Source organism: Apiospora hydei (genome assembly GCF_038363865.1).
Source record: "Apiospora hydei strain CBS 114990 chromosome Unknown utg000007l_segment0_segment0, whole genome shotgun sequence".
NCBI classification, from domain to species: domain Eukaryota; kingdom Fungi; phylum Ascomycota; class Sordariomycetes; order Amphisphaeriales; family Apiosporaceae; genus Apiospora; species Apiospora hydei.
The window spans coordinates 1,356,192-1,379,994 of NW_027117366.1; the positions used below are offsets into that span (position 1 = coordinate 1,356,192).

At 39.7% G+C, this 23,803-nt stretch overlaps 4 protein-coding genes across 4 annotated transcripts; 1 reads left to right on the top strand and 3 right to left on the bottom strand.

Moving 5' to 3' along the window:
• Window positions 1-851: 851 nt before the first annotated feature.
• PG997_009498 (uncharacterized protein) lies at window positions 852-3,185 on the bottom strand (the record flags this gene model as incomplete). The annotated part of the gene is made up of 5 exons (XM_066813813.1): window positions 852-1,100; window positions 1,154-1,324; window positions 1,379-3,020; window positions 3,084-3,123; window positions 3,176-3,185. 5 exons carry the CDS (start codon window positions 3,183-3,185, stop codon window positions 852-854), a joined length of 2,112 nt encoding a protein of 703 aa, XP_066665775.1.
• A 789-nt stretch (window positions 3,186-3,974) lies between these two features.
• PG997_009499 (uncharacterized protein) lies at window positions 3,975-4,247 on the bottom strand (the record flags this gene model as incomplete). Its single annotated transcript, XM_066813814.1, has 1 exon — window positions 3,975-4,247. One exon carries the CDS (start codon window positions 4,245-4,247, stop codon window positions 3,975-3,977), a length of 273 nt encoding a protein of 90 aa, XP_066665776.1.
• Window positions 4,248-4,366: 119 nt separating this feature from the next.
• Window positions 4,367-6,505, bottom strand: PG997_009500 (uncharacterized protein; the record flags this gene model as incomplete). Its single annotated transcript, XM_066813815.1, has 1 exon — window positions 4,367-6,505. The coding sequence occupies one exon, from the start codon at window positions 6,503-6,505 to the stop codon at window positions 4,367-4,369; it is 2,139 nt and encodes a 712-aa protein (XP_066665777.1).
• Window positions 6,506-21,798: 15,293 nt separating this feature from the next.
• Window positions 21,799-23,021, top strand: PG997_009501 (uncharacterized protein; the record flags this gene model as incomplete). Its single annotated transcript, XM_066813816.1, has 4 exons — window positions 21,799-21,813; window positions 21,877-22,230; window positions 22,300-22,563; window positions 22,611-23,021. The coding sequence occupies 4 exons, from the start codon at window positions 21,799-21,801 to the stop codon at window positions 23,019-23,021; spliced, it is 1,044 nt and encodes a 347-aa protein (XP_066665778.1).
• Between the last annotated feature and the right edge of the window lie 782 nt (window positions 23,022-23,803).

Below are 23,803 nucleotides of genomic sequence, written 5' to 3' on the forward strand. Positions count from 1 at the left end.
CTGATACCCATCGATGGAAGAGACGGCACCGCGGCACCGTGCAACACGTAATCCGGAGTACGACGTTGCTACGAGTTCGGCTCTTTCGAGTGGTTTGCTTGCTGCACAGCCGCAGTCATCCAATACAATTACCTAACCTGTGGGAAAACGGTGCAGAGAGAGGCAAACGCGATAGAATAAACAGTGCAAGTCGGACCAAGCAAGTAAGGCAAGTGAGGCAAGCGAGCACGGCGACCCGGAACTCGGCATCTGCGGGCGTCGCAGTAGACGCCATCTGCTGGGAATTTAGGTTTAATTGTCCGTTTTTTGAAATGTCCCACTGACCGACCGGCTACTACTAAGCTGGAATATCCGAATGGCGGCGGCATTGAGATTGCCTACCTCCTACAGGCTACCTACATGTGCGTCTGAAGAAGCTGTCCTCAATAACAATCTCATTCGTCCTTGAGTAGATCCGGTTAGGCACCAAGGGTCATGCACGAGCTAAACGATGGCCATCTCCAGCATACAAACATTGGGTATGGTTCCAGTATATTCAGAGCCTAGAAGGCTAGAACGGCCACATCGCGCGGTTATGCACGTTCGACCCGCGTCTAACTAACAACGCCAGGAACATACACATGCACAGCCTCGAAAGATCCAATGGTCAGCTATCAGGCTATTTCCGCCTCGTAAACTGCTAAGCTTCCGGGAGGAAGAATACATATCCTTACACAAACCCGGACTCGGCGTCCGGTACATCCTATTTCTACTGAACTAGCAAAACTGCCTACAACCAATGTCGCTGGCTAGTTCCTTTGGGTATCATTTTGCAGCACAAAAGCATGTTTCTCATAATCAGGTAACAGTCGTCATCTCATCTCCAGAGCCGCCGCCGCGCGCTCCAGAAATGCATTGAAGTCGTGGATCTGCTTCAGGTTGCCGCTGCCGTCTCCGCCCGCGCATGCCTGGCTGGCTACTTGCGCGACCAACATCTCCAGATTGGCGAGTTCGGCCATCTTTTGTTCGCTATGTGTGAGCTCCGGGGCGGAGCGGCCATGGTCTATGGCCAATTCAATATCGTGCATAGAAGCAGACAAGCCCAGTTGTTGCTGATGGAACTGTTAGAGGGGATGAAACACTCGTAGTCTGGTGCAAGCAAAAGGCTACTCACCAAAGAGTCTTTGCTGTCGACTTCGTGCCGTAGTCGTACAGCATCCATCTTAAGAGCAACCTGCTCTCTTTCCGCTCGTATACGCAGGATTTCGTTGCGCAGCGTGATCTTCTCCTTCTGGATAGATCGCACCCGCTTCTTGAGCGCATGCATTGTATCCAAGGCAATCGTCTGCTGTTATTAGTCGTCTTTCCATGGAATTCTCGAGAAGAGCCAATTACTCACATGCTCCAGGAGACGAGTTCGTAACTCTTCTTGGAATGCCTCCAATGCTCGTAGCTTGGTTCTATATTCTTTCTTCATAGGAGCGTTCTCGGCCTGAACTGCCGCTTCCTGTAGTGTGACCAAGTTGGCTTCAATCACTTCCTCGCATATTTGAGAAAGCACATCAACAACATTGACGCCTCCACGGTTTGTGAAAGGTATCTCCGCTGTGAGTATATCCGCCTCGCTATCATCCTCTTTGATACGCTGGGGTTTCGTATATCTCTGGACACCAATGGGTATGGGATCACCGTCGCTCCGCCGCCTGCGGACTTTGGTCTCGGGTTTACTCTTTGCCTTTGCCTTGGTTTTGGAAGCTTTAGGCTGTGATTGCTTCGCTGGACTTTCCTGAGAACGTTTCTGGCGGCGCTTCTTTGCCGGGGGTTCAGGCTCTGTTTCCCGAGTATCTAATTCTGGTGATTCTTCTCTTGGCGGACTAGCCCGGGGGCGTTTCCGGCCAACGCGGCGTGCCATCTCGTTAACTTCCACCTCTTCGGCCTCTTCAGCTTCCTCACCAACCGCTTCGTTGCGCTTGGATTTGGGTATGGACTTCGGCTTCGACTTGGGTTTAGGCTGAGATTTGGGCTTGGGCTGCGGAATCTCCGCCGCTTCGTCAAAAACTTCTTTTGCTACTTTGGGTTTCTTGGCCTTGGCCTGAGCCTGCGCTTTTCGTCGACTCTCTGCCTGCGGAATAGGTGAGGATGGTTCGACTGATGGCTCAACTGGATCCGTGGGAACCGAATTTCGTGCACTACGCCTGTTTCCGCTAGAACCAGCCGAGCCGCTCGCTGTCGTGCTATTGCTTCTCCTGCTCGAGCGTGCCGCTGGTGTTGGGTCCTCGGCAAGGTCTGGAGATCCCGCCAGGGCACTCCTGGTACTCGTGCGTGTCGTTGCGGCACTTGTCCGTGTCTTGCGCGCCAAAGGAGACGACGTCGTCATTTCACCGCCATGGCCCTTTTCCTCTTCCAATTGCACTGCCCTCTGCAGTTGCGCGCTCTGTGTTGCCAAGCCTTGACTGATTCTGACTCGCCGTCGGTGGCCGCTCCCAGGCGCGTCCGCGGGGCTTTCCGTGACCTCCTCGGCTACATGGTATCCACCGCTCGAGAGTCGCGACGAAATAGAGCCGCGCGAGGTAGGCCGCGGTGCCGCCGTTGTAGCCGCCGCCGCCGCCGTAGCATCGCCAGCATTGACTGGCTCTTCAACAGTAATTTGTGGAGGTGACGTTGCTGCTCTGGGTTCTGTGTCTGGAAGTGGTGATTCTGGTTCGATGTCGTAAGGGTTTGGGCGCACTTGGCTGCTCGGTTGCGTGGATGGCCTTGATTTGGCAGACGAACGCGTCCTGTTTGATATTGGGGGTAGCTGCTGTTGTTGCGACTGCGCTCGAGGCGTGCCACTACTTGCGGGTCGTCGTTTGGCGGACGTGTTAGGTGCTGAACGAGGTACGGATTCGGGTGCGATTTCGGGTGCTGGCTGGAGAGGCAACTCGGGTTCGGGCTCGGGAGCGACGGGCTCAGACGTCGGCGGCTCAGGCGATGAAGCCTCGGGTGAATCCTCCTCGACCGGCAAAAACAGACCAAAAGACTCGTCCGCAACCTCGTGTCGTCTGTCCGCGGGCACCAAAAATCAGTCAGGTGTCGGTTGTGAGGTAGAGGGCATCGTAACTTACCCTGCCCCACGCATGCGCTGCTGCATGCGCTCCTCGCGGCCTAGCAATTGTCAGTTCTCGCGCATAGACAGATCGGGTACTCTTGAACTCACTCTCGGCCATTCTGCGCAGATCTCTCTTCAAGGAATCATAGGTGCTGTGTAGTTTGATTTATCTTGAGTTGTCCGTGTCGTCAACAGATGATGCTACAGGCGCGTCGAGAGCACGCGGCGAGGTGGAAAGCCGAGTGTGGCTTGTCCATGTACGTAAAGTGTGGCGCAGCCAGCATGTGTCCCGTCCCATACAACAGGAAGGTACGACAACGACAATTACTGGAGTTCAACTTCCAAGGTTCAAACTTCAATCTTTTTGCAAACCAGGTTCTTTCTTTTTTTTATATAAGAAAAAAGGAGGATCGAGAAACTATGAAATGCAGGTAGGTACCAAATTCTGCAATACTACATAGGTACCTAAGGCATGTATTCTTGTGCCATACTCCTTCCCTTCCACAGTTAACAGGGGCAACCTTGTAGTTGACCCATGACCTCCTTCTCATCATTACGAATAGGTCGGCAAGCCACTGTAAGTGTATCAACCCGGGCTCGGTTCACTTCTGCAATGACAACATCCCCAAATTCCACCGGGTGACAATTTGATCGTTGACGTACTTTGCCGCCTCACATGGCTACTGGCCTGGGAGGCTTGGTATGGTGTTGACGGAAGACAACTACCTTCTTAAACGCCAGACGCCCCAAAAGCCAAAGCATGATGGTCTCCCCTTCGAAGCAGATAAGAACACCAACGCACCACCAAACCTCCATCAACGATCTGCACACAATATCAAGCGTACGGAGTGCCAAGCGTACGCACATGTGAGCTTCGCTCAGAAGAAAGCGCATCCCACCCGCCAGCTCAGTCGCTGTCGATGTCGTACGTAAGCCCAAGACCTGGCAGCTCAATCAAATGTCCCATGGGGCTTCCATGCACATCCTGGTAGTGCCATCCTCCCTTATTGCAGAGGGCAAAAGCACCAGTGCCATCGTCCAAATCGGTCACATCAGCATCGACCATGGAAGTATCCTCATCTGATGATGAGTCTTGAGGAGGCTGCCCCCGGCGGGGTGGTCCGGCAGACTCTTGGTCGATTTTCCACCACGGCGTGGTTGCTTCCGTCTCTTCCTCCATTTTGGTGCCCGAGGCGAATCGAACACGCTTTCGTGTTGACGACCTGTGCTCCTTTGCCAAAGCTGAAGCGTTCGGTGCGTCCTTGCTCTTTCCTTTGGCCGTAGAAGGAGACTCTCTGTCTAGGGTTTTTGCACCCTGCTGTGAGCATTGCCATGGCGCTCCTCATGCATTCTTCCAGAAACTTTCTCGCCAAACAAGGAATTCCGCATAACAGCTACAAACTTCCCCTCGCCTGCTGCGGCCGCAAAGGATTCCTCGAAGTCTGGGGCCGTGAACACCCAGACAGGGACTTCTCGGTGCTCCTTGGCTATGCGATAGCGTTGAATTGTCCATTCCGAATTGCTAACAGCCAGCCCCTCGACGGTCACAATGAGGCTGCCATTTTCACCCTCGGAGTAATTCATCTCAGGCATATATAGATTGAGCAATCCCTCGGCGATTGGTTGATGCACGTGAGCCACAGCACCAATTGGGAGCTCTGAGATGTCGGAGGAGGCATGGTCACTTGTGTAACCTGCTTGGCGTACCACTTCTGATAAAAGTGAGTCTATGACATTGTTAATTTTTCTCGTGGGCTGACCAGCCTGTAGAAGTGATTTGTGTTTGTACTTCTTGGGGTGCTTGCGGACTGTCGCGGCAAACTTCACGCCGATGCCCAGAAATTCGTGTGCCTCCTCCCAGTCTGCTTTGAGGTGGCCATGGTGCCTTTTGGTTTTGGCTGCCGGTAGAGTTTGAATGAATTCACCAAGAACATGCCATAAAGCAATGTGAGCGTCCACTGACCCAATGGCAATTTTCCCCAGCATTCCTGTTGTACACAGCTCGCAACCCTCGCACACGGTAGAGTCTATGTTGCCAAGGAGGCCTCTTCTGGGCATGGTGTAGGTTTTCAGCTCATCTGGGTGGAAATGGAACTCGGGGGTTTGAGCGGGTGACTCATAAGAAGTGTATGACGTGTTCGAGGATACACTGCTGTTGTCGTCGTCGACTTCTTCGACTGAGTTGCCTCGAGGCTCGCTACTTCTGTCTGAATCATCATCGCCGTCCCTCCCGCTATCATCTTCTGGACCAACACCAAGTTCGTGACGAAGGTCGCGGAGGTCACCAGCAGGCATGTTGGATACCAAGGAAGCAATAGACTGGTCCGTTGCCATCACCTCAAAAGACTGGGCGTGGTTGACATGGAGCTTTTTGACCGATTGTGGCTCAACAAGTCGAACCCACTGGTCGAGTCGCATCAATGGCTTTTGGTGACGGGTCAAGGGCGCAGAATATGCCACTGGAGGGCCCGAATCGACAACGCAGTCTCCAAACGCAAGACCGTTGGTCAGCTTCTCCCAGGATCTCGTCATCAGGCCCATTATCTCGTTATTGGCGGGCGGCATCGTGTCAGGGAATCCAAGATTAATCACGGAAAAGTTATAGGATGGCTTGTCGATCATACCTCGACTGAGAAGCCACGTCACGACGGCCCAGGAACGAGGACATGTACTGTCTTGCAAGTAGGTGCGGATCTGCTGGCGCAGCACAGTCTCCAAGTTGCAACAGATAGCGCACGCTTTCGAAATGAAGCCCGTGGCTATGTTGATCTCAAAGACTTGGGCTTCATCTGGGGTCAGCTTTTGATGGGCAGCTACCCATCTCCAAAGCTCCGAAGTGAGCTCGATTTCGACATCGATGATGCCTCCCCCTTTTCGTGGATCCACCGTGGGGTCTTTGCAGACAGGGCAACACGGCAGCCAGACGGTTAGGTAGCAGCCGTCCAAAGATGCAACACGGTCTTCCCAGAGATGGTCGGGGAAGTCCTTGTTATTATAAAGCGATACCAAATGATCAAGGGTTGTCGCTGCCACCTTGCTGAATTCGATCGGCAAGTGCTCCAATCCAGGTTCTGCACTCTGAGTACTGGACTCGTCGTCGTCAGATTGGTTGCTTGGCAGCTGGCCACGCAAGAAGCTAATATAGCGAGAATGGGAAGGCTTTGGGTTGTTAAGTCGTCCGACGACTTCGATGCTGTCTTTATAGCTCTGTCGTCCGAACTCCAAGCAAGTGTTGCAGACCCAGTGGCTTCTGTCTTCGTCGGGATCGAGCGGCCACTTCAATTCGCTGCAATAGAAGCGCTTGCCGGGCTCGACATGGTTCTTGATAGCGCCATTCTCGTCCCTCACATGCTCTGAGAGGAAATCTCCACAGGGGAGGAAGAGGTGTCGCGGATTGTCCTTGCAGACCTCGCAGAGGAGCTTGGTGATGTGGCACATCTTCACTGGAAAGAACGATATTCCTCGCTCTTGCTATGGAAGCGCGTCATTCGTCCGATCTATCAAAAGGGGAAACCAATCAGCAATGCTTACTTACGGAAGCGACGACCATATCAATGGGACGAGACCTCAGGCGACAGGATTCATGCACTTACTACTTGGTGTGTATGTATGTTGCTAGGTGCTCATGGCGATCGCAGCAACTGCAGGTCGTTAGAGATGGTTTCCAAAGTCGTATTAGCAGCTGGGTGACCTGTGGGCGGGCGGAAGATTATTTGTATTCAGGTTGGCCTCGACGTGAAGAGTGAACAGCAGGTGACGTCTGGGGAAAAGCTGGGGTGAGCAGGCCTTGGTTGCTCTGGAGGGAAGAATGTGGAGGATTAAGGCAGTTCATTTATGAGTGCGTGGACTGGAAAGATTTTTGGTTTTATGCAGTAAATGGCAATGGCATTCGTCGCCGATTGTCTATCACAGTCTTCGCTTGTGAAGACGCGTCTGCTCAACAATCGACCTTGCTGGCTGTCCAGTGGTTAATCGCCAGCCGACAAAGGTAAGGCATCAGCTACTTCAGAATGGGGCAGAAAGGCCCTTGGGGCGACAAGGCAGCTGTTGCCCCCAGGCCATATCAAGATAGGGAGCACGGTGTTGAGAGCCCAAGCTCACTGGTAAGCCCTTTCAAGAAACTGGTATATACAGGTCAAGAACGTGAGCCAACCGTGATGTTCATCGTGAGTTGGCCATCGAGTACGCGTCAAATTGTGCCCCATTTTCATCCATTTCCAGTGTCGTATAAGCTTGGGAGGTGTTGCTCTCATCATGCCCCCAACTCTCCGATGGGCTGGGACAGGCTTCGACCAGAAATGAGACGCGTCTATTCTTTGGACCATCCAGCGTTATATGCATGTGTGTATGTTTGGACCAGCAGTTACCTTGCCTTGTTGAGTGTCATTGTGTCTTCATCATCTCATGTTGCTCTGTCGAGGCTGCTGCCATGCTCGACTTTACGACGCAATTCATGGTATACAAAGGGATCCCCAAAACCCATAAGATATCGGCTTATATCTTTTCTATCTGCCTTGTACATGATGTTCTCATCTATCCATACATACACATAGGGTATCTGATGGGGATATGGCCAGTAGAACAGGGGCTGGGACAGTACAGACCCGATCCTTCCTACCTAACACTTATACCTACGTGTAAACATATATACAAGTAAATATGAGACGTGATCTCCTAAAAAAAAGCCCCTTAGTAAAATCACATTATTTAATATTAGTGCATATTGTTAAGGATTATAGCTTAGGCTGTTTAATATTATTAATTTAGTTATAAGCGATAAATACTAGTGTCGCTTTTTTAAGTAAATTTATAACTTAAGACTTTAAGTATTTTATAATATATATTATATAAACTATAACTTTAATATATATAGAATAAATAAAATATAATTTACTTAAGAATAAAAGATTTTTAAAGCCCTTCGATACTTTTAAATTAAAATAATTAAAAGTTAAGTTATTAGAATTATTTAAGCTATTATAAAAAAGGTATTTATAAACACTTTAAAGTAAAAAACACCGGTTAAATAAACTATAAAAACTTATACTTTATTAAAGGATTTTTTATATATAACTAATAATATAATACTTAACGTAGTCTATAAGCGAAATGACTATATAAACAAATTAACCACTTTCTAAGATTTCGTATAATAAAATATAAGTTAACTCTATAATAACGTATATAAAATATTAAATTTAATCGGAATCCTTATCTTTAAATATTTTTATATTATTTTAATAAGTGCGCGTATTATGCCCGGGCTCCCCCGCAGATTTTATAGCGTCGCGGGCGCGTTTTAAGCTTTTTCGTACGATTATTATTTCGGCGCGATTTATCCTGTAACTATTTGTTAATGTCCTTTTAAGACTGTGAATTTTTTTTAGTTTATATACGAAGTAATCCTTTATTTTATAACTGTTTTTTTTTTCGTACGGCGGCGCCGGTTAAGTATTTTATTTACCTCTCGTAGTACGGTTATTTTACCCTTTAAAAAAGCGAGCCGGTATATAACCTACGTTATATCTTTCGCGATTTAGTTAAGTTTAGCGAAAATTAATATCGGAGAGCTATTTTAATGTCGCGCGATTCGATTTTTAACGTACTCGATTTAAAATTAAACCTTAATTAAGTTATTTAGGGTTTTTAATTTTTAAGGAATAAGTAAGCTAAAAAACGTCCCCGGAGGTATTAAAGTACGTAGCTTTATATTTAATTATAAAATAATATATTTCGGATTATACGGGACGAGTTTTATCCCTCGGAAGCCTCTTTATATATTCGAAACGGTGAAAGTCGCCTAGAACGCTTTTAAAAACGCTAGTAGAAAGTTTTCCTTTAAGATATAAGTAATATGCGCCTGTATAAGACCTTTAATTTCTTTCCTGTACGCCTTTTTCAACGCACGGAAACAGCCGATATTAAGAGGCTGGAGTTTATACGACGAATGAGAAGGCATATAGAGTGTAATAATTAAGTTGTTTTTATAGTAGAGTTCGAAATTTGTCGAGTAGTGGCTTTCGTGGCCGTTTAAAACTAAGAGGCGATAACGACCCTTCGTACGAGACCTAGTATATTAATTAAAGTATCGAATTTAGTCCTCGCCTCTTTTATTCGTAGTTTAACTATTTTTAATAACTACGATCACCTAGTCTTTCGGTAATAAGCTGTCCTTATACTAAGAAGAGAGGTGCGTTTTCCCGGAAAAAATAATATACGGAGGGATAGCGTAACCGTGTAATTCGACGCTTTAAATTACTATAACCTATTCCCGGTTTTTTTACTATACTGCCTTAGGTTTTCCGCGTTAATCGGAGGTGGTTACGATTATTTCGAACGAGATTTAGCTTATAATAAACCCGGTTTTATTAAAATTATAAATATCCTTTTTTAAATTTTATATTTATAAATTATATTTCGTATAAAGATAAACTACGCGCGATACGCGTCGGGATTTTTGTAAAAAACTTTTTAATAATCGATTTTTCGATTAAAACGTGTCCGGAGGTCCGGTTACCGTCGTACGAAATTAAAGGCCCAGTTAACGCCGACGCGTCCCGCGTCGCGTTAACGGAATAATCGATTCGCTATATTTTCTACACTATTTATCCGAAGAGGGAATAACCGCGAACTTAGGTCGATTATATATCGTACGATTATATTTTTTTAAAAATTTGTTAACTTTCGAAAATTGGCGGATATTTCGCGTTTCGTAGGAATACCGAGCTATCGGTTACGAAGGGTTATATAAAAGATTTCGTATATTCGGGCTGCGCGTTAGAAACTTAATTTTAAGTTATTTTTAAGCGCTTAATACGCTAAAACTATTTGCCCTTCTTTTTAAGTGTTAATTATAATAAGTAGTAAAAGAATTAAGTTATAAAAGTTTTCGTACGAAATTTAACGAAAGTGGTTAATTCGCTTATATAATTATTTCGCTTATAAATTACGTTATTTATATTAATAAATAATTAATAAATTATATTATTTATAATATAATTTATTATCGAGTCGCTTATATTATTAAGTCGCACATTTTTATTATTTCTCGATATTTTTATATAAATTAATTTAATTATAATATATTAAATTAATTAAAACTACTCGTTATTAAAATCGTTACTTAATTTTATATTTTTTTATATATTCGCGCATTATAACCTGTTTCGCCGTAAATACTACAGCGCCTGCCGCCCGTCGCGCGCCGTTTTAACGAACTTTTATTTTCGCTTTCGCCGGTCGCTAAACGCTTCCCTTTTACCTTTTCGTCCTGTAGCGCTTGAGATTCCTAAATAGTAAGGGCTCCTCTAAGTTTAACTCGCGACTTTTTAATTCTCCGGCGCTTTAAAAAGGGCTAAATTAGCCTCTTTTAAAGTACGTATCTAATCCTTTATAAGAGTTATTTTATATACGATTATATATATATTTTTCGTTATTTAATTTATTATATTTAAAATCGGCGTCGAAAAGTTTTTTTAATAAATAAAAACCCTTTTTTAATATAAATAAAATACTTAGTCGTTTATTATAAATTAAATAGCGTTTAAAGGTTATAAATATTAACTGTTCTTAAACACGATAAGCTAAGTATAAGCGTCCGGAAATATATATTTAATTTATTAATTACCTCGTTCGGATTATAAGGTATTAAATTAAATACGTTAAATTTAAATTTAATATTATTTTTTATAAAAATAATAAAATACGTAGTTTTAAAAGCGATAAAAAACTTTAGCTTCGTAATATAGTTTATTAACGCCTTAATAAATAGCTCGATTTCCTTTAAATATATACGCTTTAACGGCGAATAAAGTGCTATATCGAGAGGTTAAAATAAGTGCGATAAATAGAGAGGTATATTAATAGTAATAATATTATTATCTTAGTAGTATATTTTAAATTCGGCTGAAATATAGCTCTCGTGGCCGTTAAGAATTAAAGGCGGTAGCGACCTTTCGTTCGCGACTTAGTATATTTATAAAAGTGTTTAATTTAATTTAACGTGGTTTACCACTACGCGACGTATATTACTTAGCGACGCATTTTTTTACTTTTCGACCTTTTTATATAAATTAATTTAATTATAACGCTTAAAATTAATTAAAACTACTCGCTATTTAATTCCTCGCTTAATTTTATATCTTTTTTATATATTCGCGCATTATAACCTGTCTCGCCGTAAACACTATAACGTTTTCCACCGGTCGCCCTCCGTTTCGACGAACCCCTATTTTTATTTTTATCGGGCGCTAAACGTTTCTCTTTTACTTTCTCGTTTTATAGCTATTAAAATTCCTTAATAATAAAAGCTTTTTTAAGTTAAACTCGCGATTTTTTAGCTTTCCGGCGCTTAAAAAGTATTAAATTAGCCTTTTTTAATATATATATCTTATCGCGTATAAAGGTTATTTTATAAGCTATTTTAATTATACCCTTCGTTATTTAATTTACCGTATTTAAAATCGGCGTCGGAGAGTTTCCTTAATAAATAAATACCCTTTTTTAATATAAATAAAGTATTTAATTATTTATTAAAAGTTAAACGGCGTTTAAAGGTTATAAGTATTAGCCGTTTTTAAATAGAATAAGTTAAATATAAGCGTTCGGAGATATATATTTAGTTTATTAATTACCTCGTTAAGATTATAAAGGATTAAATTAAAAGCGTTAAATCCGGATTTAATATTATTTTTCATAAAAACAACGAAATGCGCGGCCTTAAAGGCGATAAAAAACTCGAGCTTCGTAATGTAATTTATCGAGGCCTTAATAAACAGCTCGATTTCCTTTAAATAAGCACGCTTTAAAGCCGAATAAAGTGTTATATCGAATAATTAAAGCAGGTAAAATAAATAAGTAAGTATACCGAGTGTAATAATATTATTATTTTAGCAGTATATTTCGAATTCGGCCGAAATATAGCTCTCGTGGCTATTAATAATTAAGAGGCGGTGGGAACCTTTCGTTTACGCTTTAATGTGTTTATCGAAGTGTTTAATTTAATTTAAGCTTATTTCGTTATTAGTTTAACTATTAAAAGTCGGTTTAATTACTTAGTCGCCCGGTAAATCGGTTTCGCGGGACTAGTTTATAAAGTAATATTAGTTTTAAATAATTAAGAACGGCGGAATATATTAGCCCTACGAATTAATATATTTAATCGCCGTTATTTATTTTTAATTATTAAACTAGACCGATTTCGCTTTTTTATACCGTTCGGCGCGTATTACGACGAGTATTAACCCGATTATATTTATTATAAAGCCGGTTTCGTTAAAATTTTAAATATCTTCGTCGATAATCTCGTATTTCGCCTTTATATTCGCGACCAGCGTAAACTAATTAAAAATAACTTTAAAATCTTCGTAAAGAGCTTTTTAATAATCGTATCGACGATTTATTTTAATTTTTAAATCCGGGTTACGGTTAATAAAGCGCTTAATTTAGTGCTTGCCGACGCGGTAAAGAAATTAGCTATATTTTTTACATTAGCGAAATCGGGAGGTATTTTTCGAATATTTAAATTAATTATATACTTACAAAGTACCTCCTTTTTAATTAAATTTAGTTTACGTTGTTTCGGTCGGATTTCGCGTTTTAAAATTCGGCCGTAAATTCGATAACGTAAAGTTAATTCGAGTATATTATAAGCTTTTACTGCTACTTTTTAACTTATTTAATTCGCTTCGTTTCGTGTTACTTAAATTATTAAAACTATTCGATTTTTTTAAAATTAATTAAGCATTATAATTATAAAAGTATTACGCGTTAAAGTTTAATTATATTAAAATTAAATTTAAATACGTTACTAAGTAATATACGTCGCGTAGTAATAAACCACGTTATACGTAATCGAATACGTACTTTAAAAAAGGTTAATTTAACCCTTTTAAAGCGTTAAAAAGCTAAAAAATCGCGAGTTTAACTTAAAAAAGCCCTTACTATTAAAAAGTTTTAAAAGATATAAAACGAGAAAGTAATAAAAAAGCGTTTAACGACTAATAAAAGGTAAAATAAAAGTTTATTAAAACGAAGGGCGACCGGTAAAAGGCCCTACGATATTTACGGCGAGATAGGTTATAATACGCGAATATACGAAAAAAATATAAAATTAATTAACGAATTAAATAACGAGTAATATTAATTAATTTAAAATATTATAATTAAATTATTTTATATAAAAGTATTAAAAAGTAATAATAATACGCTATTAATTAATATACGCTATTAAGTAGTAAATTACGTTAACGTGGTTTATTATTAAGCGGGTTATATTATTAAACGGGCCACTTTTTTTAGTTTTTAATATACTTAAACTTTAATACGTAACGTGGTTTACCATTAAGTCGAATATATTATTAAGTCGGACACTTTTTTTATATTTCGATATTTTTATATAAATTTATTTAACTATAACGCTTTAAATCAATTAAAATTACTCGCTATTCGATTCGCTACTCAATTTTATATCCTTCTTACACGTTCGCGCATTGTGACCGGTTTCGCCGTAGTTGCCACAGCGCCTACCGCCCGTCGCGCGTTGTTTCGACGAGCCACTATTTTCGCCTTCGCCGGTCGGTGAACGCTTCCTTTTTACTTTTTCGTCCTGTAGCGTTTAAAATTCCTTAATAGTAAGGGCTTCTCTAAGCTGGACTCGTGATTTTTTAGCTTTCCGGCGCTTCGAAAGGGCTAAATTAGCATCTTGAAGGGTGCGGACCTAATTTTTTAATATAGTCACCTTGTGGGCTATTCGGGTTATACCCTTCGCCATCTAGTCTACCGCATTTAAAATTAGCGTTAAAAAACTTCCTTAATAGGTAAACACTCTCCCTTTAATATAAATAAAGTACCTAGTCGTTTATTGCGGATTAAACGGCGTTTAAAGGTTATATATACTTAAAATCCCGGGTCGCGACTACTCCGGTATAAGCGTCCGAAATTACACATCCAGCTTATTTATCACTTCGTCCGAATAATAAGGTACTAAACCGGATACGCTAAATCTAAATTTAATATTAACTTTTATAAAAACAGTAAAATATACGGCCTTAAACGCGATAAAAAACTTAAGCTTTATAATATAATTTATCGAGGCTTTAATAAATAGCTCGATTTCCTTCGAATAAACACGTTTTAAAGGCGAATAAAATACTATATCGAGAGATTAAAACAGGTGCGATAAATAAGGAGGCATACTAATAGTAATAATATTATTATCCTGGTAATATGCTTTAAATTCGGCCGAAATATAACTCTCGTGGCCGTCGAGAATTAGGGAAACGGTAACGACTTTTCATTTATAATCTAATATATTTATCGAAATACTTAATTTAGTTTAAACTTATTTCGTTATCGGTTTATTTATTAAAAGTCGGTTTAATTATTTAATTACCCGGTAAACTATTTTCGCGCGACTAGTTCACAAGGTAATATTAACCTTAAATAATTAAAAAAGGCGGAATACACTAGCTTTATAAATTAATACATTTAATAGCCGTCGACTATTCCCGATTACTAGGCTAGACCGACTTCGCCTTCCCACGCCGATTAGCGCGTATTACGATAAGTATTAACCCGATTATACCTATTATAAAGCCGGTCTCGTCGAAATTCTATATATCCTCGTCGATAATATTATATTTAGCCTTAATATTAATAACTAGGCTAAATTAGCCGGAAATAACCTTTAAATCTTTATAAAAAACCCTTTAATAGTCGTACCGACGGTTTATTTTAATCTTAAAGTCCGGGTTACGGTCGATAAAGCGCCTGGCCCAGTGCTTACCGACACGGTCGCCGCCGCGCGACGTAATAAAGAAATTAGCTATATTTTCCACATTAACTATTTTTAAAAGCATCCCTCGGGTATTTAAATTAATTATATACTTATAAAATATCTCTTTTTTAATCGTATTTAATTTATATTTTAAGTATCGGATTTCGCGTTGTACGGTTCGGCCGTAAAATCGGTCGCTAAGGGTAAATAATAAAACGACGTAGTGTTTCGCCGCAGCTCTTTAATTAATTCGGGTTAAACCGTTTTATAACGCTTAAATTATTAAGGTTATCCGCTTTTTTTAAAATAAATAAAGCATTATAGTTATAAAGTTATTACGCGTTAAAGTTTAATTAAATAGGTCGATAATAAAAATGTCCGACTTAATAATATATTCGACTTAATAATAAACCACGTTAATATTTTTATAATTATAATATTAACGTGGTTTAACGTGGTTTACTATTAAGTCGGACATATTATTAAGTTAAACACTTTTATTATCGACTTACTTAATTAAACTTTAACGCGTAATAATTTTATAACTATAATACTTTATTTATTTTAAAAAAAGCGGATAACCTTAGTAATTTAAACGTTACGAAACGGTTTAACCCGAATTAATTAAAAACTACGGCGAAACACTACGTCGTTTCATTATTTACCCTTAGCGACCGATTTTACGGCCGAACCGTACAACGCGAAATCCGATACTTAAAACATAAATTAAATACGATTAAAAAAAAGTGCTTTATAAATATATAATTAATTTAAATACCCGAAAGATGCCTCCAAAGATAGCTAGTATAGAAAATATAACCAATCTTTTTATCGCGTCGCGCGGCGGCGACCGCGTTAGTAAGCACTAGGCCAGGCGCTTTATCGACCGTAACCCGGACCTTAAAACTAAAATAAACCGTCGGTATAACTATTAAAAGGCTTTTTATAAAAAATCCGAAAATTATTTCCGGCTAGTTTAGCCTAGTTATTAATATTAAAGCTAAATACGGCATCGTTAACGAGGATATATAAAATTTTAACGAGACCGGCTTTATAATAAATATAATCGGGTTAATACTTATCGTAATACGCGCTAATTAGCGTAGGAAAGCGAAATCGGTCCAGCCTAATAATCGGGAATAATTAACGGCTATTAAATATATTAATTCGTAAAGCTAATATATTCCGCCTTTTTTAATCGTTTAAGGTTAATATTACTTCGCGAATTAATCGCGCGAAAGTGGCTTACCGGGCGATTAGGTAATTAAACCGATTTCTAATAAATAAACCGATAACGAGATAGGTTTAAACTAGATTAAATACTTCGATAAATATACTAAATCGCAAATGAAAAGTCGTTACCGCCTTTTAATTCTCGACGGCCATAAGAGCTATATTTCGGCCGAATTCGAGGCATACTACTAGAATAATAATATTATTACTATTAATATGCCTCCTTATTTATCGCACTTGCTTTAATTTCTTAATATAACATTTTATTCGCCCTTAAAATATACTTATTCGAAAGAAATCGAGCTATTTATTAAGGCTTCGATAAACTACATTACGAAGCTTAAGTTTTTTATCGCGTTTAAGGCCGTATATTTTACTGTTTTTACGGAAACTAATATTAAATCTAGATTTAACGTATCCGGCTTAGTACCTTACTATCCGAACGAAGTAATAAATAAACTAAATATATAACTTCGGACGCCTACACCGGAGCAATCGCGACCCGGGACTCTAAGCACGTATAACCCCTAAACGCCGTTTAACTCGTAATAAACGACTAAACACTTTACTTATATTAAAAAAAAGTGTCTACCCATTAAAGAAGTTCTCTAACGCTAATTTTAAATACGGTAAACTAAATAACGAAGGGTATAACCCGAATAGCTCACAAAATAACTATATTAAAAAATCAGGTCCGCACCCTTTAAAATACTAATTTAACCCTTTCGAAACGCCGGAAAGCTAAAAAATCACGAGTCCAGCTTAAAAAACCCTTACCATTAAAGAATCTCAAGCACTACAGGACGAAAAAGCAAAAGGGAAGCGTCCACCGACCAGCGAAAGCGAAAATAGTAGCTCGTCGAAACGACGCGCGACGGGCGGTAAGCGCTGTAGTAACTACGGCGAAACCGGTCACAATGCGCAAACGTATAAAAAAAATGTAAAATTAAATAGCGAATCGGATAGCGAGTAATTTTAATTAATTTAAAGCGTTATAATTAAATAAATTTATATAAAAGTGTCGAGATATAAAAAAAGTGTCCGACTTAATAATATATCCGACTCAATGGTAAACCACGTTATTATTAAGTCGAATATATTATTAAGTTAAATACTTTTATTACCGACTTATTTAATTAAACTTTAACGCGTAATAACTTTATAATTATAATGCTTTATTTATTTTAAAAAAAGCGGATAACCTTAGTAATTTAAGCGTTATAAAACGGTTTAACTTAAATTAATTAAAAAGCTACGGCGAAACATTACGTCGTTTTATTATTTACCCTTAGCGACCGATTTTACGGCCGAACTATACGACGCGAAATTCGATATTTAAAATATAAATTAAATACGATTAAAAAAAGTATTTCGTAAATATATAATTAATTTAAATACCCGAGGGATGCTTTTAAAGATGGCTAGTGTAGAAAATATAGCTAATTTCCTTATCGCGTCGCGCGGCGGCTACCGCGTTAATAAGCACTGGGCTAGGCGTTTTATTAACTATAACCCGGACTTTAAAATTAAAATAAACCGTCGATATAACTATTAAAGGGTTTTTTATAAAAATTCGAAGGTTATTTTCGGCTAGTTTAGCTTAGTTATTAATATTAAAGCTAAATATAATATCGTCGATAAGGATATATAAAATTTCGACGAGACCGGCTTTATAATAAATATAATCGGGTTAATATTCGTCGTAATACGCGCTGATCGGCGTAAAAAGGCGAAGTTAATCTAGTTTAATAATCGAGAATAGTCGACGGCTATTAAATGTATTAATTCGTAAAGTTAATATATTCCGCCTTTTTTAATCGTTTAAAAATAATATTACCTCGTGAACTAATCGCGTAAAAATGGTTTATTAAGCGATTAAATAATTAAATCGATTTCTAATAAATAAACCGATAACGAGACAGGTTTAAATTAAATTAAGCATTTCGATAAATATATTAAATTATAAATAAAGGGTCGCTACCGCCTCTTAATTTTCGACGGCCACGAGAGTTATATTTCGGCCGAATTCGAAGTATATTGCCAGGATAATAATATTATTATTATTAATATGCCTCCTTATTTATTATACTTATTTTAACCTCTCGATATAGCACTTTATTCGCCTTTAAAACGTGTTTATTCGAAAGAAATCGAGCTATTTATTAAGGCCTCGATAAATTATATTACGAAGTTTAAGTTCTTTATCGCGTTTAAAGCCGTATATTTTACTGTTTTTACGAAAGTTAATATTAAATTTAAATTTAACGTATCCGGCTTAATACTTTACTATTCGAACGAAGTAATAAATAAACTAAATATATAACTTTAAACGCTTATATCGAAATAGTCGCGACTCGAGACTTTAAATACGTATAACCTTTAAACGTTATTTAACTCGTAATAAACGATTAAACACTTTATTTATATTAAAAAAAGAATATTTATTTATTAAAAAGGTTTTTTAACGCTAATTTTAAATACGGTAAACTAAATAACGAAAAATATAACCCGAATAACTTAACGTAGTTTATTACTACGCGACGTATATTACTTAGCGATGTATTTAAATTTAATTTTAATATAATTAAACTTTAACGCGTAATACTTTTATAACTATAATATTTAATTAATTTCAAAAAAATCGGATAGTTTTAATAATTTAAACGATATAAAACGGACCGAATTAAATAAATTAAAAAGCAATAATAAAAGTTTATAATATACTCGAATCGACTTTACGTTATCGAATTTACGGCCGAACTTTAAAACGTGAAATCCGACCGAAACGACGTAAACTAAATCTAATTAAAAAAGAAATATTTCGTAAATATATAATTAATTTAAATATTCGAGGGATAGTTTCCGATTTCGCTAGTATAAAAAATATAGCTAATTTTTTTACCGCGTCGGTAAGCACTAAGTTAGGCGCTTTATTAACCGTAACCCGGACTTAAAAATTAAAATAAATCGTCGGTATAATTATTAAAAAGCTTTTTATAAAGATTTTAAAGTTATTTCCGATTAGTTTACGCTAATCGTAAATATAAAGGCGAAATACGGGATCGTTAACGAAGATATTTAAAATTTCGACGAGACCGGTTTTATAATAAATATAATCGGGTTAATATTCGTCGTAATACGCGCCGAGCGGCGTGGAAAAGCGAAGTCGGTTTAGCCTAGTAATCGGGAATAGGCAACGACGATTAAATGTATTAATTCGTAGGGCTGGTGCATTCCGCCGTTTTTAATTATTTAAAGCTAATATTACCTCGCGAACTAGTCTCGTAAAACCGATTTACTAAGCGACTAAGTGATTAAGCCGATTTTTAATAGTTAAACTAATAACGAAATAGGCTTAAACTAGATTAAGTACTTCGATAAATATATTAAAGCGTAAACGAAAGGTTCTTACCGCCTCTTAATTATCGATAGCCACGAGAGTTATATTTCGGCCGAATTCGAGGTATATTATTAAAATAATAATATTATTATACTCGGTATGCCTCTTTATTTATTTTACTTACTTTAACCACTTAATATAACATTTTATTCGGCTTTAAAGCGTGCTTATTTAAAAGAAATCGAGTTATTTATTAAGGCTTCGATAAATTACATTATAAAGCTTAAGTTCTTTATCGCTTTTAAGGCCGCGTATTTCGCTGTTTTTACGGGAAATAATATTAAATCCGAATTTAACGCTTTTAATTTAATCCCTTATAATCCCGACGAAGTGATTAATAAATTAAATATACGTCTCTAAACGTTTACACTTAACCTATCTCGTCCGGGGACGGCTAATACCTACGACCCTTAAACGCCGTTTAACCCTTAATAAATAACTAAGCACTCTACTTATATTAAAAAGAGGGTGTTTATCTATTAAAAAAGCTCTCCGACGCCGATTTTAAATACGGTAAATTAAATAACGAAGGGTATAATTAAAATAGCTTATAAAATAACTTTTATACGCGATAAAATATATATATTAAAAAAGGCTAATTTAATACTTTCTAAGCGCCGGAAAATTAAAAAATCGCGAGTTTAACTTAGAAGAGCTTTTATTATTAAAGAATCTTAGTAATTATAAAACGAAAAGGTAAAAAGGAAGCGTTTAGCGCCCGATAAAGGTAAAAATAGGGGTTCGTTAAAACGGAGGGCGACCGGTGAAAAACGCTGTGGTGTTTATAACGAGACAGGTTATAATACGCGAATATGCGAAAAAGATATAAAATTAAGCGAGGAATCGAATAACGAGTAGTTTTAATTAATTTTAAGCGTTATAATTAAATTAATTAATATAAAAAGGTCGAAAAGTAGAAAAAATACGTCGTTAAGTAATATACGTCGCGTAGTAATAAACCACGTTATAAGGTAATTATATTTAAAAATTAGGTCCGTACCCTTTAAAATGCCAATTTAGCTTTTTCGAAGCGCCGGAAAACTAAAAATTACGAGTCTAGCTTAAAGGAGCCCTTACTATTAAGGAATCTCAAGCGCTATAAAACGAAAAGGCAAAGGGGAAACGTCCACCGACCGGCGAAGGCGAAAATGGTGGCTCGTCGAAACGACGCGCGACGGGCGGTAGGCGCTGTGGCAACTGCGGCGAAACCGGTCACAATGCGCGAACGTGTGAGAAAGATATAAAATTAAGTAGCGAATCGGATAGCGAGTAATTTTAATTAATTTAAAGCGTTATAATTAAATAAATTTATATAAAAATATCGAGATATAAAAAAAGTGTCCGACTTAATAATATATCCGACTTAATAGTAAACCACGTTAATTAAAAATAGATAATAAAAATATTAATTATATAAAAATAAAATAAAATAATAACTCTTAAAATCGCGATAAAAACTAGAGAGTTAATTCGATAAAATCTTATAAAAGCTACGAAATCCTTAAAAAACTTAACCGGATTAATAAAAGAAAGATTAAATATATAACGATAAACGTTCCTTATATATTTTATATAAATACTCTTTACTTTAATAATTAACTTAAATATTAATTTAACTTATTAATAAAGTAAATAACTTTAACGACTTTATTATAAATACTTTTAAATTTACACCCTTTAATTACTTTTATTCCTACGGCTATTATATATTATATTAATAAAAAGCGAACTTTTATTATACGTTTAAATACTCTCTTATATTATTAAACATAAATCCTAGTACGTTTTATTAGGTTTCTTTTAGAACCCAGATAGCGTTCGTTGCACGCGTCTTAAGATTTTGACGCCTACTGAATTTCAATTCAGTAGGCACGTAACATGGCCTGTGCCTACTAGTATATAGTACATCCTAACCCTGTAAGTACGGTGGCGTCATCACCAAAGACGCCTGGACGCGGCTCAGCTGGACTAGCAGGGGTCGGTTAGCAGCTGGAAGCTCCCCCGACACTGATCACTGGGGAATGGAGAGCCAAAGGGTCCACGTAATAGTATCCGCCAAAGCTGCGACAACCACCTCGCGTTGCGTCCATCGCCCTCATTGAAACAACTCCTCCATCTTCTTTTCCTTCCTCTACTCATTCCCAGAGCACACAGAACGGCCGTCTCTGTACCCCGAAGCGCAATTGCACTGGATGCAAAGCCTGGCCTGAACGGTTGCCGACCATCAGCCAATCCCGACGGCATCTCTCTACCTCGCCATCCCACATCGAAGCTTCGAAACAGCTTCAGCCCTACACAGAAACAAACACCAAGACCGACACCATGGGGGGTTGGAATGTAAGTACAGCGCCCGCATCCTTTTCGCTAGACCCCATCTAATGTTTTCTCTCTCCCTCGCAGATATTCAGAATCCTGGGCGACTGCTCCCACCTGCTCTCGAAATGCATCCTCATATTCGCCATCCATCGCAATCGGAGCTCCGAGGGCGTCTCCATGATCACCCAGGTGCTGTACGCCGCCGTCTTCTGCACCAGGTACACGGACATCTTCCGTGAGACGTACATTTGGAATCTCTTCTTCAAGATCTTCTACATCTTCTCCTCCTTCTACATCATCGGCATCATGCGATGGCGCTACCCGCGGACCCGAGAGCGCGAGATAGCTTGGAAGCTGGGCGCCGGCGTGGTGGGATCATCTCTGATCCTGTCGCCCTTTGTCATGATGATATTTGACGCCAAATGGTCCTTCGGCGGAGTAAGATTACATCCCTTTCGACCTACCCTGATGCCATCACGCCTGCTGACACAAAACCTTTTCGCATAGTGGCTGAACGATTTCTCCCTCATTCTCGAGTCCGTTTGCGTCCTCCCGCAACTGCTGCTGCTACGACAAACGACCGTGCCGACCGTGATTGACTCTGGTTACATCCTTGCCCTCGGCTCGTACCGAGCGCTCTACATTGTGAACTGGATATGGCGCGGGCTCGACAAGAACGACCGGTCTCCCAGAGCCACCTCCGTCATCTTTGGCATCATCCAGACGGCCCTCTACGTCGACTTCGCCTGGGTGTACTACACGCGCCAGCGCGTGAAGCCCGAAACGGCGGCGTGGTGGATGCCGACGACTTGCGCCAGGGCTGGCTTCTGAACAAGATCTTCGGCAACAAGCGCTTCGCCGAGACGGAATCCTACGACGAAGAGAGCGCGCCTGCTCTCGGCGGCGGCGCGAACGGCCATCGCGGCGACGATGCCACCGCAGGGTCTCGACGATCGAAATGGGGCACCCGTGGTATATCCATCAGTGCCGACGACACCTTGCCCGAGCATGACGCCATCAGCCCCAGCCAAGATGGATTCAACGATGACGAAGTGGACCCGGACGCTAAGATGAAGGATCCCGATGAGCTCGCAAGGGCCCTTGACGATGAAGACGACGACGACGACGACGCAACACCGTCGTCCTCGAACAGCAACAGCAAGAACAAAGCTACCTCAAACGATGGTCCCAGCGGGGTCAGCAACGGCAGTGAATGGCGAGATAGCTAGCGGCTGGATGGGATGTTCATGTACTAGACAACTCGATGAGCCGACGTGTAACGAATATTGTAGATCGGGGGCGAGAAGGGTCCGGGTCGGCACAGGACAAAAAGCACCACGTCTATCCCAAGTAAGGCGGAACAAGCGATGAGTCCTTCCATGTAACCGCAATACATACAGCTTTTATCGTCTTACATCCGTTCGTCTACCAATGGACTTGTCAATTACTATTTGGTTACACCATTGCATGATCTATTTTCTCAAAAGCAAAGAAGAAATTATGTTTGAGCGAAGATTCACACACTATTATTGCATAGTGATACATATGTACGTATGATTTGGATCAATGTGATCATAGAGGACTGTACACCCTACCCCTATCCTTGGGAAAGCAATCCCTCTAAATTCAGCTCAAATACGGTGGCGAAATGAATTTGACCCAGCTTCTGTCATACTTTGTACTAGATATGTATACCGAGAAGTATCGCAAATACCAAGTTGATTACCAACGTCCCATGGCAGCTTGGTTAGAATATCCTTCCGTATAGGCAAAGAGGTGCCCGGTTTTCAGCAAATGGAGCTGAACGATGCCGCACATAGTCCTTACAATTCATCGTCTGATCAAGGGAGGAGGCCTGGCCAAGTCTATGTTGCTTATCATGAGTGTCATCTTTGTTCAACAAATACGGGCGATAGTTTATATTCGTTACGGATGTGCATTTGTGCGCCTAGGTATACTCTATAATGTAGTACTCCTCTCAGTCTCCCCCTTATGTGCTTTGTGGCTCGTC